Source organism: Mastigoproctus giganteus, chromosome 12 (assembly GCF_048544385.1).
Source record: "Mastigoproctus giganteus isolate SK-2022 chromosome 12, ASM4854438v1, whole genome shotgun sequence".
NCBI classification, from domain to species: domain Eukaryota; kingdom Metazoa; phylum Arthropoda; class Arachnida; order Uropygi; family Thelyphonidae; genus Mastigoproctus; species Mastigoproctus giganteus.
This window is the reverse complement of record NC_143586.1, coordinates 150,378,890-150,397,966: the sequence shown is the minus strand read 5'-3', so window position 1 is coordinate 150,397,966 and position 19,077 is coordinate 150,378,890. Positions and strand designations below refer to the sequence as shown.

At 37.7% G+C, this 19,077-nt stretch overlaps 1 protein-coding gene across 3 annotated transcripts in view; it reads right to left on the bottom strand.

Moving 5' to 3' along the window:
- LOC150077509 (sodium- and chloride-dependent glycine transporter 2-like) overlaps window positions 1-19,077 on the bottom strand; it is a 250,195-nt gene that overhangs the window by 110,510 nt on the left and 120,608 nt on the right. Inside the window, exon 1 of one of the 3 annotated variants that reach the window (XM_090386057.1) lies at window positions 15,508-16,137. The exons of the other annotated variants lie outside the window; for them this stretch is intronic. Coding sequence (XP_090242183.1) covers window positions 15,508-15,600 — 93 coding nt within the window. The 5' untranslated portion in view covers window positions 15,601-16,137. Of the gene's footprint in view, window positions 1-15,507; window positions 16,138-19,077 lie in introns of those variants that run through there. 3 annotated transcript variants of the gene reach the window in all.

Sequence of the window (19,077 nt, the reverse complement as noted above, 5' to 3'; positions counted from 1 at the left end):
AGTACAATTGACTCAATGGTAACACCCGGCTAGCCTCCACGTGGCGAGGTATGGGCAACGTCGGGTCCCATTAGGGGCCTGGCGGCCAATAAGCCGGATAAACAATGGGCACAACATATAACACTACTCATGACCCACACACTTCTAAATCTCTGGCTTTGACAGGGTACTGTCACCGATACATAGAACATTCGCGGAGATGGGAGAAATCCCAGGAGCCGCTAGACCCTCAATACCTCATACCTCATACCTGTGAGGAGATAAAGGTGGGTAAGGTGACTATGGCCAATTCGCGCTCTAGTTAAAATTACTTCCTCCCTCCTGTTCATACGGAAGCTGGAGGTCCACGATTGCGGTTCAGGTTTTATTTGGCGGAGTTTATTGTGCGTTTGGGCTTGCCATTGAATTCTCCATTGTTCTTTACACATTCTTCGAATGTTACTTTTGTAGTCAAGATATGGGACGTAATGCTGTGATAATTCACTGTCGGATGGATGTTTAGCGGCATAGTCTGCACGTTCGTTTCCTTGTATCCCAGCATGGCCTGGGATCCAACAGAAAATGACCACTCGTTGGAGTTCTTGAAGATGCATCAGTTTGGATTTTATGAGCTTTATTAAAGGATGTGTTTTAGGAGAATTGTTCTGTAAAGCTATAATCGCACTTTGGGAGTCTGTATATATCATGCTTTTATGGATGGTCAGATGGAGGATATTTTCCACTGCAATTTTGATGGCGTATAATTCAGCTGTATAGCTGCTGCATTCATTGGGAAGTGATACAGAGAAGGTTTTATGAGGGAAAACGGCTGATGCACCCACTCCACTCTCAGATTTTGATCCGTCAGTATATATTTTTGAAAAATGCAGATAATTTTGTGTATGGGCTATATGGAGTTGTTGTATATTAACATTTGCAAGAGAGTGTTTTCCCCAGTTTAGAAAATAATTGTCACAGAGTGGCATAATACACCTCCATGGGGGATCCGTACTGCTTAAATCTTGTAGAACTTTATCGGGATCTATATTCCAGGTTTCTGATAGTGCTTGAGCTCTGAGAGCAAAAGGTTGAATTGCTCTTGGTTTATTTCTATAGAATGTTGTGAACTGTGGGTCGTTAAGTATCGGCCTAATGGGATGGGTAGGTAGACTTTGGATTTTAGTTGTATAGTTAAGAATTAACATCTTTCTCCTGAGGGTTAGAGGAAGTTCATGAGCATCAATATAAAGACTTTGGACTGGTGAAGTTCTATAAGCGCCTGTAGAAATCCTCAGGGCAGAGTGTTGAATTGGTGCAAGTCGCGCTAGTACGCTTCCTCTAGCAGAATCATACACCGGGGCACCATAATCAAGGCGAGATCTGATTAGGGCTCTATACAAATGCAGTAACGTGTACCGATCTGCACCCCATGATGTAGAAGAAATGACTCTGAGTACATTCATTTTTTTCAAGCAAGACGTCTTTAGATGTTTAACGTGCTCTATGAAGTTCAACTTACTATCAAAAGTCAGACCAAGCAGACGAATGCTGCTCACAACTGAGATAGGTTGATTTGTTAAGTGTACTTCTGGATCTGGATGCATCTTCCTTTTGTTGCAAAAGTGAACTACTTTCGATTTTGAACAAGAGAGTCTATACCCATTCTGTGCCATCCATAACTGAATATTATTAATTGAAATTTGGAGCTGCCGCTCAATGAAAGTCATGTTTTGAGAACTGCAAGAAAAAGTGAGATCATCGGCATAGAGGTATGAATTCACAGTGCTGGGCATATATTTAGTCATATGGTTTATTCTTATTGCGAATAAGGTGGCACTGAGCACAGAGCCTTGTGGGACCCCTTCTTCTTGTATATATGTTTGAGAGAGAACTTGTCGGTATCGGACTTGAAAAGATCTGTGCTGAAGGAAATTCAATATGAAGTACGGTAAGTGGCCTCTCAGGTCAAGGGAATGCAGATCTCTTAGGATACCAAAACGCCATGTGGTGTCGAAGGCTTTTTCTACATCAAGGCATACCATTCATTCGAAATGAGCATTCCTGATGTTTGTTTCCGCTTTGACCATGAGATCCAGGGCTGATCGATTTTTCCTGAATCCAAATTGATTGTCAGAAATTATATTTTTAGAGTCGAGAAACCAAGTAAGTCGACGGTGAATTATTTTTTCCAGGGTTTTGCTTAAGCAGCTGGTGAGAGAAATAGGTCTATAGTTTTCAGGAATGGAATGATCTTTTCCTGGTTTCGGAATTGCTATTATATAGGAGTGGTGCCAGGAACTGGGAAACAATGTTCAAGAAAGATGCGATTGAAAAAAATGAGCAGTGAACAGACCGATTCTTTATTTAAGTGTTGGAGCATTATGTAGTATATCCCGTCGGGGCCTGCAGCACTGTGTTTTGAGCTAGATATGGCTTCTTGAAGTTCAAGCATTGTAAGCGGCTGATTATAAGGTAAAGTACATTTACTCGTAGATCTGAAGTTCAGTTTGGACTTTTCAGCTAATGCTTTGATCTTCTGGAATGATAGATCATATGCTGTTGAGGCAGATAGCTGTGAAAAAACAGTCCCTAGGGCATTGGCTATATCTGTAGGAGAAGAAAGATCCTGTCCATTCCAGTTCAGAATTGGAGAGGATAATTGGGGAACTTTGCCATTTAGTTGTTTTATTTTCCGCCATATTATTCTTGAATCAGTATTCTTATTAATCGAGCTCGCAAATCGAATCCAAGATTCTCTTTTAGCTTTCTTCCTAATGTGACGGGCCTTGGCTCTGAGTCTCTTGTAGTTTATAAGATTGGCGGTGGTGGGATATTTTCGAAACAGATTCCATGCTCGGTTTTTTTCTTTTTTTGCACCTTTGCACTCTTCGTTCCACCAATAGTTTATGGTTCTATGGGTTGTTGACTGTGATTGTGGAATCGCAGTGCATGCAGCAGCCAGTATTTGTCTCGTGATGTGATCGGTAGCTGTGTCAATAGGACAGGTTTCGATGATCTGTTCATCAAAGGACACTCGGGAAGTGAATTTTGCCCAATTTGCTCTGTGAAATTTCCATTTTACATAGTTTTGGGAAATTATGGAATGTCCTGTTTGAATTTTACATATTAGCGGAAAGTGATCACTATTTAGCGGGTTGTCGAGGGCCGTCCACTCAATACTAGGGAAGAGGATCGGAGAGCATATCGAAAGGTCTATTGCAGAAGTTGTACCCGTAGAGAGATGGATGTAAGTTGGCAAGCCAGTATTTAGTATAATCAGATTTTGTCTGTCAGCAAGCTGTTCGATAAGTTGTCCTCGTCTATCTGCATTGGGAGAACCCCACAATGGATGGTGTCCATTGAAGTCACCCAATAAACAGATAGGGGTTGGCAACTGCTGAATAAGATCTTCCAGTTCATGGATGGTATAGGAGTGATTGGGCGAAAGGTAGATAGAAACAATTGTTAAAGTAATACCAATCACAATACGTGTTGCAGCAGCTTCGATGGTGGTTTGTAAAGGAATTAATCTGCAAGGTACTCTGGAGTCTATGAGTATGGCTACCCCTCCGTGAGCATTATTTGTAGCAGTTCTGTCTTTTCTAAAAAGTGCATAATTCTTAACTGAGAGTGATACATGATGTGTTAAATTTGTCTCTTGTAGGCAGATGCCTGCGGGATGGTAACGATCAATTAACTCGTGGATATCATCAATGTTACTGCGAATTCCTCTACAGTTCCACTGTATGATTTGGTGCATTATTTGGTTTTGTTACTTGAGGAAGATTCTGAGTCTTTTTTATTTCCAGGCTGTTTGTGGCGATCGAGTTTCATTTTCTCTTTTCTTGGAAAGGTTGGGCGCCCGGTATCCAAGACATCTTCTGCATGAAGATCTAGGATAGGTTCATTTGGGTCAGTATTGTTATCAGTGTCCATATTTTCTGAAGTGATATTGTTTGTCTTCCTATTTGTAACTGAGTCGGATTTTGACTTTGAAATATCTGGTGGTCTATGTGGGGTTGCTGGTGGAACTGTGACAGGGGTGTTGTTGGCTCTATCTACTACCTTTTGCTCTTTTGGAGTCTGTTTCATTGATGGTGACAGTATAGATCGGGCCCAATCTGCAATGGACATTGTTGGGGGAACTGATACTTCAGTTTGTGTTGCTGTTGTTTGGTATTTTTGCATTGCTGCTGCATAGGTGTTCTTAGGTGCGTTAAGCATAATTTGCTTTCTTGCCTCTTGATATGTGACTTTTCGTTCTACCCTGTACTTTTGGATTTTTTTTTTCAGTTTTCCATAGATCGCATGACTTGGAGTAGGCTGGATGCGCGCCTTTGCAATTCAGACAGTGCGGTGTTTTGGCGTCACAGTCTGCGTGCGAGTGTTCTTTCGACCCACAGTTTGGGCAGGCTGGATCTCCTCGACAAGCCATTTGTGCGTGACCAAATTTTTGACACTTATAGCATCTTATAGGATTCGGGATAAAGGGTCGTACTCGGCAGTTGAGATAGCCGGCTTTGACACTGGATGGCAAGATAGGTGTTCCGAATGTCAGGATGATGTTGCGGGTGGGAACAAGTTCTCCATCTTTCCTGATCATGATGCGCTTGGCTTGTATTACTTTCTGATGTTTGAGTTCTTGGGCCAGTTCATCTTCTGTTACATTTATCAGATCCCACTCTGCAATTACTCCCTTGGAAGTATTTAGTGTTGCATGAGGGGTAACTTGGATGGGTAGTCCGCCAAATATTGTTAGTTTCAACAGTCTCTCAGAATGTGCACGACTCACTGTTTCTACCAAGAGGTCTCCAGATCTTAGTCTTCTCACCATTTTGGGAGAGCCCGCCACATTTTCCAAACATTTTTGTATAAGAAATGGTGAGAGAGTGCTCATAGATTTGTCCGACAGACTATGTAAGATAAGGAATGATGGGCATTCCTGTTGGTCTGTGTCTGTACGCATTCGTTTAGACTTTGTTACATCGTGAGAAATTTCATGATCAGCATTGTTGATGGTACTGGATGAGCGCCTAGGCTGCTCAAGCTCTGGGTAATTGTCGTAGTCCATGTTAGGCTCCTTTTTGCCCTGGGAGGTTGACTTTCCCTCCCAAGTTTCCGGCCCCGCCACGGGGAGGCAGGAGCAGTGCCGCAAGGAGGCCAAGCGGTTAGATAAGTTAGTTGGTTAGTAAAATAGAGTAAATATATGTAATGAAAAAGAAAGGTGAGTTTCCTTCCTTGTTCTTACTTGTGATTTTTCAAGTATAGAACTGAATTATAAATGAACTCCCAGTAAAAAACGATATAACTTAAAATAAACTTTTATCACTTGGAAAGATCGCTATATATTCGCACTTTGAACGCTTGACCTCTAATTCGCTTGGCACCCGGGGCCGCGATGTGATGTGATGTGATTGAGGTGTATAAAGCCTTGAATGGTTTGAGCATGCTCAATACCAATGGGATTCTTCCTCTTGCTCAGAATAATCACCTGAGAGGGCATAAATTCAAATTGAGGAAAGACAGATGTAGGATAGACGGGCGGAAATTTGCCTTTAGCCAGCGGGTGGTTGGCTGGTGGAAGAGACTTCCATCTTTGTTGTGGAAGTTGATACCCTAAATAAATTTAAGGCTCAGCTGGACAGGTATTTCGAACGAACGGAGGAGTGAAATCGGAGTGTTTTTTTTTTTTTTTTTTTTTTTTTGTCTGATGCTGCATAAGTTTGCTCTCTTGTATCATATAGCTCTACTCATGCTAAGGTTTATTTTAGCCAGCGAGTTATAAATTACTGGAATAAGTTACCTACATGGGTGAAAGAGGCTGACTGTTCGTGGAAATTCAAAGGTCAGCTAGATAGGGATGCGGGGGGAGAGGGAAATACATAGGTTGTCTGTTTCCTTTTCTCTTCTTATTATTTATTTTATTATTATTGTTTTTTTTGGGTGGGGCACCATATGGTCATTACTAATCCTACTATTATGAGTAACTAGTTTGCCATTTTCTATTTACACATTTTTATGCTAAGTATAATCGCGGTGTTTTAAAATAAAATAATTAAAATAACTTATAAAATGTATGACATACCTTGGCTGATAAGTTTAACGGTTTTCATGAACACCAGGTTAGAAATTGAGATATAAATAAAAAGTGAAACGTATGATTTTTAATCTGTTTTGCTTGAATCATATTCACGAATAATAGTTAAATATTCTACATCATTTAACATTTCTTAAACTTCCACGTTCATATCTTAAACTGCTTTATAAAAATGCTGTAAGTTAAGGTGAAGTTAATTGAGGCAATGAAATATCTGCATATAGTATCCACAAAATGTTAGACCTCTATAGGATGAAAAACCCGCTAATGATACTCCTAACATATAACAGCAACTAAGACCATATTGGGCATTATGTTGGTAAAAGTCTGTGTTCAATTTGCATACTGTGTGGCTGATAAATTTCTTCGTCTTCTGCCTGAGATCGGCTAACTGCATTCCCGACTAAAAATGCTTTTAAAAAGCCCTCCAGTCTATAAGAGGACTCGAACCCGGACTTCTCTGCTTAACTATCTCGGTTGAAGCAGATTCGTTATGAATAGTATGTGCACATGACTTTAATATCCTCAGGTAAGTCAGTATGACCGTTTCTGTGGCTGCATACTGTCGAAATATAATTAAATACAATAAAGGTAGAATGTTACGATACGTGTACAATTCTCACTTACTTAAATTAACGCCAACCTAGGAATACGCATATAACATTAAGGAATTCCTTCGTGCTTACTGGGGAACAAAGAAAGTTTGTTCAGGATACGGTGTTTGTCATGTTGAGTTAAGAAAGAAACAAACGTATGCAGGCATCCAGAATAAAATAATATTGCTTCGGTGTAAAATAATTCACTGTTAATTATGTTGCAGGCGAACCGATGTTATAAATAAATTGTACCAATATTCAATTTCTAAATAATTTCTCTCAAGTTACAGTTAAAATGAATTAACTACACGTTTAATTACGCATAAGTATATCGAGTGTATGAACGCACTTGTTTAGAGAATTATCGACTTCTTGGGATGAAAAGCCGTAGTTTCACTCATTAAAAAAAGCCCATTCAGCGGAAAGTCTTTCCAACAAAGGGCATAATCTTGTAGTACGAATGCTGGGCTGATTAGAAACCGTTAACTAGATGTCCATATGCTAAAATTGAGGTGAGGACTCGACGCCAAGCTCTATCAGTACACGTTACAGCATAGGTCACAATCAGCCTAAGCAAACTGAAAAATTTAGTTGGAATCCTGCAGAGACTGCTTTATATCTTCTATGATCTAAGAGTAGAAGTATTGACAGTAATGCACTGAGCCGTTGAAGAAGATATATTTAATGGTTCAGTGCCAAGTTAAACAAACAGTTAAAAAGAGGAAGACCGACAGCGATGTACCTGCTTGATTTTAACACCATGCTTTGCAATATTTGCGATCTAGCGTAATAAACATTTATCATTCAGTGAGCCCACAGCATAATACAGGTATAGTGTAGTGGCACTGGTGTGCTCGCCTGATAGAAATGACAATGATAAATGGTGCATGTGATATTCCCTCAAAGAGAGTTATATAGTGAGGCGGTTCAACTTTCTTCATTAATTCTGTGCCGACCACCGACAAGGCCTGACAGTTCTTTAATTTTCGGGTTTTTGGGAATACAAACACCTTTTTAGTATTCCTCGAAATGTTCTGCAGAATTTTATAAATATGAATACCGTATCTATGTTAATAAATGTACGTTCATGCCACATTTTCGAGTATTTCTTTCATTTTGAGGATCACCCTCGGATAATTGGGGAATCTACTAAACTACCCTAGATTTCTGTAATGGACAATTCAAAAATAAGTAGCTTCATTAATGAAAGGTGTTCAAAAATAGTTGAAAGTTATTACCAAGGAAGAAATTCCGTCTAGTAACTAAGTGAAAATAAAAGCATCTTAGAAGAAAAATAAAAAACAGAATAATAAAAAAAAAAAAAAAAACTAAACATATTATTGTACCATTCATAAGAATAAAAATTCCTATGATCATGGTTACTGCTTAGCAAAATACCCTTCAAGTCCTTCGGCTGTTGTACGATTATTTTGATGACAGAGGATTCTTATCCTGAGTCCTCTTTGAAATTCTACATGAGTTGAAACACCACCTTATACAAAGACGCCAATCCACCTTGTATATTGTGGTGATAGTTAAGAAGTTTGCTAAATAATTCATTTGGATTATTAATTTTTATTATGTTTGTTTTATTTCTCCAGTGTTTTACATTAAGAACGATCAAGAGTGAATTTGCTTAAGATAGTTTATTCTGTGTACTCTAATCAAATAAAGAAAAAGTGAGACATCGGTATAATTGAAAACGAAGCGTTAGAAAATATTTAATAAGAAATAAAATTAGTATTATATGCGTATGTTACGAATTTACACAATATTGGAGGTAAATGAAGATTTGGAAGGGTAATGGACCAAGTGAACCATTATCATGCGGTAATAGACCACCTTGTTTAACACGCGGAAAAAGCTGGGCGAGACCATTATTAATACGCTGTCCAGTCAAAATATTATTTACAACCTACCTAACAGTGGATATGTCCTTTTGCCACCAGTACCGCCACCACACGGCGAAGCATGGACTCTGAATACAGATGTACATCTGTATTCAGATGACAGTAATAATTACAGATGTAATTATTACTGAATAATTACATCTGTAATTAGACAGTAATAGTTTTTGTTATTTTTCGAAATAAACTGAATTTTCCGATTTTTAAAACGTGTGTGTTTAAAATATTTCGAATTTCCTCCAATCTCTTTGACATATAAGGGTAAAAACAAACACTTTCGAATTTTTAAACACAGATAAATGAGTAATAGTATTATCACTGGCAAATGAAAGAAAAAAGCTAGCTTATAAAGCATCAGCCAAAAAAAAAAAAAAAAAAAAAATTGTCCTAACCTTCCAATGACTTGTTTAGTTTTATTCAAACTATCCCCTTCACAACAATAGATGGAATATTGTTCTAATAATAAATCAATCAACCAACTGCTGGCAAACTGCCGCACAATTATTCTGCAACCATCCATCCTTCTTCAATTTGAATTTTTGCCTCCTCATATGTGTAGATCTGAGCTAGAGGAAGGATTCCATCAGCATTAATATTTCCTGCGTTGAATAGTTATCACTATTCTCATCGGGCCCATGAATAAAACAGCACCATAACCATCAACTTTATTGATTCATTTACTTGGACTTCATATATCCGTAGGAAAAGAACTAATAATAATCATCAAAATTTAACAATTACTAGAAGGGTTTGTCTTCCCTTCTTTATGATGCCCAAGCTTATCCTCTGGAAGCGTAATGAAGCGAGCAGGAGATTCCAATATCCATTGATTGACGTGATTGTTCTTTCGAACACTGTCAAGGATGGATTTTGGTTTGGTTTATCCAAAACCGTAAATTGGAAAGAATATTTTAGTATGGAAGTGAAGTGAATGAGTGTGTTAAGTGCTAAGACAGCTAAGTACACGAGGAATTAGTATATATTCTAACTTTCTGCAGCTGTGAGTATTATTTGGTCTCTTTGCTTGTCAGTTGAATGAAAATCCGAATTGTTTTTTTTTTTTTTCTGGTAGAAAAAAAAAACAATGTAATGTCGCCCGAGATGGTATGAAAAAGGACGATACAAAAAGGGAGAAAACTGAAGCGAAAGAGAGAACCCGGCTTTATGCTATTGATTCAACGGTTTTCAATCACTGGTTTGCGAATCGATGTCGGTTCGTGATTTTATTTCCATCGGACTGCACAGTTAAGCAAAAAGAATGTTTCAAACTATTAGATTTTAATTTTTTTCGTAAAAATGGAAAATTATTTTCTCTTATTTTGTTAGTTGACTAACCAATAATACCGCTATAACTGCTTATTGAATCCTAGTACCATAAGCATTAGTAGAAATTTTACCAGTCAGAATTATTTCAAAATTATATTTGTCGAACCCTTCTCATAAATTAATTCCCAAAAACATTACTACATTCTCTATACTCTCCATGAAATATTTTTTATGGAAAGCATTTCTTAGTCAATGATACTGTTATTCAGTATCAGTAGTCGTTCACCAGTGGTCATTGTTAGCATTCAGTACTGGTAGTCTAGTAACTACTGGTTGAGAACAGTTTCAACAGAGAACAGTTGATATAGCCAAAACAACGGTTTGGTGAGGTCTGTTCGAAATCCCGTCGGTGATTGGAGGAATTCTAAACATCTTCAGTGAAATGATCACTGAAAATCATTTCATATCTAACCCGTTTGACCATTTAATCCAATCAGCACCTTCAATCATTTTTCAAGTATAACCCATAACAGCGTGAATTGATCATGTCCAATTCGTAAATACAGAACTGAGTTGTCTAAGGTTCAAATCCTACGATTGGTTAGAAGAGTTTTTGGTGAATTATTCAAAGTTTGTTAGCTTTGAGCGTAGATACAATGGTTTGGTTCTGTACATCAAAAAAGAACTCTAGTATTTCGTAATTTAAAACGAAATAAACTAACCTCCAGAACACGCACACAGTTCAGCAGTGCAAGGCACACTGGCCTTGGTTTCCTTTTGTAAAACCTTAGGAACATCTTAGGAATTCATTCAATTGATAATTTTCATACTTTCCAATAATTCTGTTTCATTTAAAAGCAAAATGTAACATTCTGATTGGCTACTAAGGTACTGAATAAACAATTTAAAAGCAAAAATATTAATAAAAGATTTAATATTCGTTTCTAATAATGAGGCCTCCGTAGTCGAGTGGGAGTGCAGTAGCACTTGCTCTTTGAGTAGACCGGGATTCAAGCCCCTGACTGCTAAACGGTCGATCTAGCATCCCGCAGTGGACCAGCCTGGCAAATTATGGTCCATTTCTCTCAACTTAAATCGTTGAGGAAGCTTCCATCCTGCAGTGGATTGCCTTGCTTCCCACTAGGAATTTTTTTACGATGTATATGGTGGAGAGTAAGGAGGGTGTACTTAATTTTTCATTTTCGCCGAGAAAATTTCTTTAAATTTCTTAAAATCTTAACTTGTTTCTTTTTACAAAAAAAAACACTCTGTACTTAAAATTATTTAATTTCCAAAAGTTTTAAATAAACAAGAGTAGCGACCGATAAAAACTATCAAAGGGGATCAATGGAAGGTAAGATAAAAGATGGAAATAACGGATAACATAATAAAACTGTTGGATGGAATGGTAAAGAAAAATATCGCGTTCAGTAATCCTTCAAAAAGGAAAGAATTTTTGCTGAAAAATAAAAGATGACACTTATCCAAAAACATGGCAAGTTGTTCTGAGGATTACTGTCAAAACGTATTCTCCGGTGGGCTACTTTTATCCGTACTTCAGCGATATTTTTAGATGCAAAGTAACAGCATTAATCCTACAGGATAAATTGTTTTCTATAGGGAGAATGGACTTTGTTTTATCAGGATCTTAATCACTTAAACTCCAGTTAATATCCTGCAAATAAAGAAATGCAAGAAGGTTCTAGGCGATCCACGCACAACAGAGAACCTCATGGATACTCGAAGATAATAAGCACGCAGATGTCATTCATCTAAAGTTTGAAATCAGATACAGTACATACTTCCGAATTTTGAGCTACCGGAGGAAAATATAAAAGAACTCCATGAGTTCTTTTAATAAGCTTATTAAAATAATGGATTAAACTGAGTGAAAAATAAATTCCACTATGGTAAAGCTTTCTTCGCAGAAGGGTTATTAAATAGCATCTTAAGTTACGTAATATGAGATTGTATAAAGATAAACCGAGAGGAGAGTAAGAAGATGAGAAAGGCAATACTAATTAAGGAGTTATCATAGGAGGACTTAAATAAATAAGTGCAATCCATTTTAATTGGAATCGAATGATATTATAATTGGAATAAATGAATGAAGAATGCGGAAGTGTGATTAAGGAGAATAAATGGTAATTAGGGTTTGTGGTCTGTCGAAAACAAATGGGCTATAATTCCACGAGTCATTCCGGATTTTCTCCCTTCTCATCGCTACCCAAAACTTACACATACCTTCGTGTCACTGAACTTCTTTAATGGCTCTGCAAATCCACACACCCGTTTACTCGCATTTTTTTTTCTTTCAAACCCGTGCAGTTTCTATTTTCCCTGTATTAAATTCGTTACTACTTTACTTCATTTTCTTATAAATTGCTCTTATATTTTAGTTTGAAACTGCAATGGTTAGATCTGTAAAAAGGTTAGATCAATGGTTAGATCAGCTCCAAAATGTAAAAAAGCGCACGGCCTGCCTAAAGCTAACGATACTGCATTAAAACTACATTTATTCTATGAATTTATTTTTTTAATACAAACAGTGCGGAAAATTGAATAATAATTGCCGGATTATTATTTGTCCGATTTTAATTTTTCATGCATAAAATTACATGAATATCTGTAGACTGGGAATCAAGTTGTTACTGCAGACAGAACGTATAAGGTGAAGATAATAGGCGCATAAACACACACACGCATGTATACACATACCCACACTGATTTGACTTGCATTAACAACACCTACCTAACACCTCGAGGGGGCACTTTCTGCCCACAGTACACCCGTAAACGTCTTCCCATGGACTTTCACAATGTGCTTCAGGGTGTCTATAGTAGTAGTAATCAAACGTTTCGCAATGTGTCCAGAAACCCGGCACATTGTCAGGTGGATGTTCGTAGCCTCGGATGTCATTTTCTAGTACGTCCCAAATACGGTCGATTGTATCGAGATCGAAAGTATTGGGCAGCCATGGGAGGATGAAGAATTCACCGTCATGTTCCTGAAAGCAGTTAGCAACCTCATCTAGGTGTTGATTAACGGTGATTAGAGGACCCAGGTTACGCCATGAAAACAGTCCCAAAACTGTAACACTACCGCCTCCAGCCTGCCAAACACACACCCGTCACCACCAAATACGGAGGATGCGGAAAGGTCAGGGAATGACCACCGCATATCCCGGAGCAATATGGCCTTAGTTGCTAATGCTCCTAAAAACCAAATAACAAACAACAACAACAAACCTGCCAAACACCAACAGCGCATCCGAGTACCATGGCCCCATGCTGCTTTATGTAAACGTGGATACGCCATCAGCATGATAGAGTCAGAAACGGGACTCATGAAACCAAGAAACATTTCTACATGTCGGTGGTCTAGTGTTGGTGAAGATGTGCCCATGCAAGCCACTGTCTCCATAGTCTATACGAGTTTATGTACGGTGCATATTCTATGTGAATATTGAATAGCCACTGTGCTGTGTTGCAAGACGCATGACTCTTACCACTGGCACTAACCTCACACGTGGCTGACCCACGTGTGAGGTTTGATAGTTCTTTGACGGCTGTTGAGCCGGTCACGGTAGAGTTGTGACACCCCACAACGGCAACACTTAACCATGTTGACTTTTTTCGAGATACTGACACCTGCACGTCCTACCCTCCAAATTCATTCCATGATCGAAGTCGGAAAATTCTGGACGCCAACTCATTCTTCTTTACTCAAAAACTGATCGCCATGTGTGCCAACTACAAATTTTGTTCAACCGTTGATCACTTTGAACCTTGAATCAGCATCACAGACTAGACCATTCCTACACAAGGATGTGTTGCTAAAGGAAAACCAACTCAGTGTGCATGCAAATGCGTCTAATGTGAGTGGTGTTGGAGATAAATGGGAGTAATCACTAACACTAAAAAAAAAAAAAAAAAAAAAAAGCAATAAAATTTCCATTAATATAGACAGTAATGTCTTAAAGAAGATAAAGGTCAATCACAAATAATGTCATTGAAAAATATGACTGAAGAAGGGCAAGAGTGTCCTCCGCCTTATTCCGGAAATTTTTTGTGCATCGATTTAGATCAACCGTTCCTATGATATTATCTGGGATTTTGAGTGTATGTGTGTGTGGGGGGGGAGGGGGTTCACTGGCAGAATTCTACGTTGCTCTATGAAAACTTGAAATAACTATAGGATAAAAACCCTAACCCCCGCATCAAATTGCTAACAACAGCTCCAAGTGAACAGGCCCTGCAGCTCCGGAAGGAATTTGAACCCAGACCTCTCCAAACAAGTGAGAAGTGATGAATCCACTGCACAATTATGAAGGATGTAGTAATAAAAGAACTGTATTGGATTGTTTCACATTAGCGAAAATGCGACTGAATACGTGACTGTTAACAAGTGGTGTCTAGAATGTGCATGCATTCGAAAGATTGGTGTGGCTTTCAAGGAAAACGGAAACTCACAGTAAATGTTCTTCGGTCATTGAATGGCATTGAAACGACACTTTTCTATTGACAGCGAAGTTGAATTAACTATTGAGAGGTGAAGTGCAAAATTATTTTTTTCTGACTATTATAGGTTTTGAAATAAATTCCCAGAAAAGAGATAACAGTTATCGCCCATCACCCACACAGCAATTAATTTCAATTCCCAAAACAGTTCTATAGAATTGTTTTTAAAATAATTAACATTTTTTTTTACATATTATCAAAATAGTTATTAAATAAATGCTAGTAAAATGAAAAATGTCTTTACGATTATTGATTTATACACAATTCTATAAATTCTTTCGATATAAAGAAATCATAACATTATTCCTATGGGGGTCAGAATGGAATCCACTTATTTATATATATTGAAACTATAACCTTCATTTAGTAATAAATTATTTAAATGATAACATGTTCAGATTTATTTCCCTTATTTTTATTTATTTATTGGTTGAACTCCAGATTATGGGTACACCTTGTCACCTCGATGCGGGATGGTCAAATTCGGGACGGATTCGAGCAAAATAAGTGGGGGGGGGGGGTTAATAGACTTTTTGGGGGGTTTTGGATAGTGAAAAAAAGGTTAGGTTAGTTTACGCCAGGGATTCCAGAAAACGAAGCCACTTCGTCCGGAGGTGTACCCATAATCTGGAGAATAACCATTTATTTATTATTATTATTATTTTTATTTTACAAAAGTGCTGAGGTTTTCATATTTTTCACTCATTTTTATTCACATGATCTTGTACAAACAAATGAATCTTGTCATTACTATATTACCTATCCTGTGAATATAAATTCCAAGTTCATTCAATTTTTAATTCTAATTTGTTGTGGAGATCTAATATCACATAAGCTGTTTTGGCTATAATGCGCCTATTTTAATTCTAGAGTTACTTTATCAAGCGTAGATCGGGTTTGAACCTAATTTTATAATCAATAAATTTTATTATCTTTTCTTTTTCCAAATAAAAAGTGAAAAAAAAAACATCTTATTATCTAACAAAGCTCACAAACAGGAAAACACAGAAAAAAAAAAAATAAAATAAAATTAGTAAAGACAAAAACTCTTCTGTTGGAGTCAGTTCTGACTCCACTTGGTGTGGAGAGGGTTAATAATGGAACAAATTCAAAATACAATAAAATAACATCAAACGCTTACGTTCCAGTCAAGGTACGGTTTTAATCGAATATTCTCAGTGATGTCGTCTTCAGAAAGGTTGTCTTCGTCAAAGCGAACATTAGGGTTATCCATGCCACGACGGGGCCTGTTTTGCGTTGTAGCCGTGCGGCGATATCACTGTTTGTAAACAGCCAGTTATGTCGGAGTAAAATCAGAGACAAGAGCGTTGGCAAGTCCACGTGCGAAAAGCGAACATTGTCAATAAACTGTTTCACGGTCGGGAGGGGAGGGAAAAGGGCAGTCGCTTATAACAAATCCTACCTGCGTTTACACATCGCCCTTACATTACACAGAAGGCACTCACACAAACGCAACGGCTCTTTGGTGTAGGATTACAAAGCGAAAATTTTCAGCAAAAAGGCTGTCTCTTGTAGGCCTAGACGAGTCGCTTCTATTGCCTGTAAACTCTCATATGGGACGTGATTAGGTTGGAATATACCGCTGTAGATGTATCACGTATCGAAGGGGATGTCAAAAATAGTTCAATACGCTTTCACTGACAAAACCAAAACAGTGCACACTGTTTCTGCTTTGAACGTTATCACAAAACCGAGCGTACCCGGATTCATCGCGTGTCCTTTTCTCACTCAAGGTTGTGCTTCGGTAAAACGTTCGTAGGAGCAGTTCCTGCGCATCGATCGATTCCAGAATGTATGGAAGGTGGAGAGAAGACAAGCAGGGGTAAGGAAAACTGTTTCGTTACTTTATGAATGCCCCCGTTGTTGGAATGTGAGAGAGGAGATGTCGGCTACTACCTTTGGAGCTAAATATCACGCTCTGCTAGTTGTTGTACAACTGAAGACCATCGTTAGTCACGTGGTGGTGGTGACTTATAGACAAAGACAGCAAAGTTCAGATTACACGCTTGTATTTCTGTTAACGTAGATGTAAATTATTGATAGAGCAGCCCAGAATTGTTTAGTGTTATGTTTCGTAGGTTTTAATATTTGGCTGTTGTTTATTTTTCGGGTGTCGAATATTAAATAACTTAAAGTATGACATGTGCACGCCGCCCGAATTAACCTATGATTAACGTCACTGATTTTATTTCATCCGCTTAACGTCAGACATAAATAACGGTTTGAAATAATTAAATTAATAATGTCTCTTGTCTCTGAACGATAGTCGACGATTCTGAAGTGTAAAGTTCATCAGTGAAATATGATACAAAGCTAATCAATGCAGACCAAATATGAATTCAGTCGCAATTAGAATTTTAAGTGTTTTAATGTTCTTTGTTTTCACTACACACGCATAAAATAAATTTTGCAAAATGTAACTACATTTATAGTCTCTTATTATTCTCATGACTGAGGAAAACGATCGATTTCCTAGAATCTTTCCAGCACAACCCTCTCTCTCTCTGATATGCGAGGGCGTGGATAGGGTGGGTGGATACCTTATGAAGTCCGTTTCCTTTACTCCATGTAAAACAGCGAAGCAACCTATTATTCGAAATACTATATCGCCATTTTGAATTCCAAATAATACTTCTATGTTTACAATAGCACTTAAGATACACAATTCTTGGTAACTCATTATTCTGTGCAGTAAGTTGTCTTTAAAAGCAGAGGATAGTTAATAACATATGGATTATAAACTTGATGGGGATGAAGATATGAGCGTAAGTATTGATTAAAGGTACAAAGGCATGTCAAACAAAAATAGATAAAGTATAATAGGAAACGATTTATTAAGAATACTGCACAAAAGCGTTCATACAATTATTTCACTGTGTTGTTAGTCTGCTCATCATCATGAGTAGTCCTCGGGGGACGGTGATTATATACCACAGTTGGTACAATTACCATCCTCCCCACACCGGGTGAAAATGACCTTAGTTCAAATCCTGTCGATGACGCGAGAAATGTTTATGGGTCTTTTTCACAACGTGGCTGAGTTAGTCGGTCTCAGGCGAGGATAACATGGTTTTTCATCCAGCAAAACAGAAAATCGACCACAGAATAAGCGCAATCTACAGACAATATAGACGTAGCAACGTGACCTTAGTCGCTAATGCGCCTAAAACCCTACTACAACAACAATAGACTAACAGAAAGATTTTGATGGATAGAGTATCCCTATAGTATAGCATTCCTCCAACTTTAACCACATGTACTGATTCATTTGTTTAAACTATTGAAACACTTCGAAATCGTAAGCAAAAGATTTGGATTTGTATGTACATATATTCTATCTGAATTTGTTGAGAGTGGGTCTTATTATTAAGCGTTTTTGACTTGCTGGTAACGAGAAGAATCTTCTCGTTCTGTCAAAAAGATCGGAACTTGTTTTGATGACTTTGGAGAAGCAGCTCACATTAAGTCTTTCACTTAATAAGTAACTTTGTACTTTCATGTATTTGGAGAACTTAAACGAAAGCTTACGGATCTAAGGTTTAAATTGGATGATGACGTCAACGACCTAGTTAGGGAAATTCTGTTGCAGTTATCAAAACTTCCTCCGAGCCAAGCACAACCAAGCAAGCTAGTAACAACGTTGGGTAAACGCGCTAATACTGTTATAGAGCATTTTATATAAATGCGATAGCTCTCTACCAATTTTCGTTGGGCCATTATTTGGCTGCCCATTTTAAAACATTTTCCACCTGACAGTACAGGAACCTCGGATTCGATTATAACCAAAATAAAATTATATTATCTTGCTAATGCCATTTAGAGGTACTGTTGAATTTTATCAAAATAAGTTTCTTCTGTACTTATATATTACAAGTAAAATTCCACACCCCCAACCTCTAATTTTGAGAAAGCCAAATATAATTTAAAATTATTAATACATCAGTATAAACTTATATCAGTATAATTTATACATCAGTATAAAGAAAACGGATAACCTCGGAACTACGAATTGTAGTTTAACAATTAATAGGATAATAATATCCGAAATGAAATCAAACTTTAAAAATTGGAAGTACAATTCTAAGTAAAGAAAATCAGAATTACTTTTGTTGGCAAATATTTCTTAAACTCCTTTGTTGCTCTTATTTTGCTCTTTTAGCTAAGGCCATTAAGCATCGGTATACCGTGTTTGTAATTGTGTGTATTTTATGGTTCGTTTTTCCATGTTATAAGTTATGGAATACTTTAGTTTCTGGGAGAAAACATGGAACCTCAACCGAGGCCCAACTAACTTGGCCACAGTTTGAAAAAAATACAAAAAACACATTCCCTCATCAAGATGAGAATTAAGTCGAATCCATATCCTTTTCATTCACACGGTATGGAAGAACAGCGATCGTAACTGTCCTCACCGCGTGGGCCCCTTTTTTGTTCTTCCGGACAGAGAAACAAACTAAAAACAAAATAGAGCTATACAATTCAAGAATAGACAGAAATTGTTGTTTGCAATCTCCTGGCCTTAGCCAAAGAAAGACAACTGAACAATTGCGCCAGCATCATCCCAATGAAACACGACTTGAACAGCGAACCATTGAATAGTTTCGAGATTTATAGAAGACAAGAGTATTTATCACGAAAAGCAGGCAACTCCAGAATTTCAAGCAGATGTACCTGCCACGATTGCCGTAAT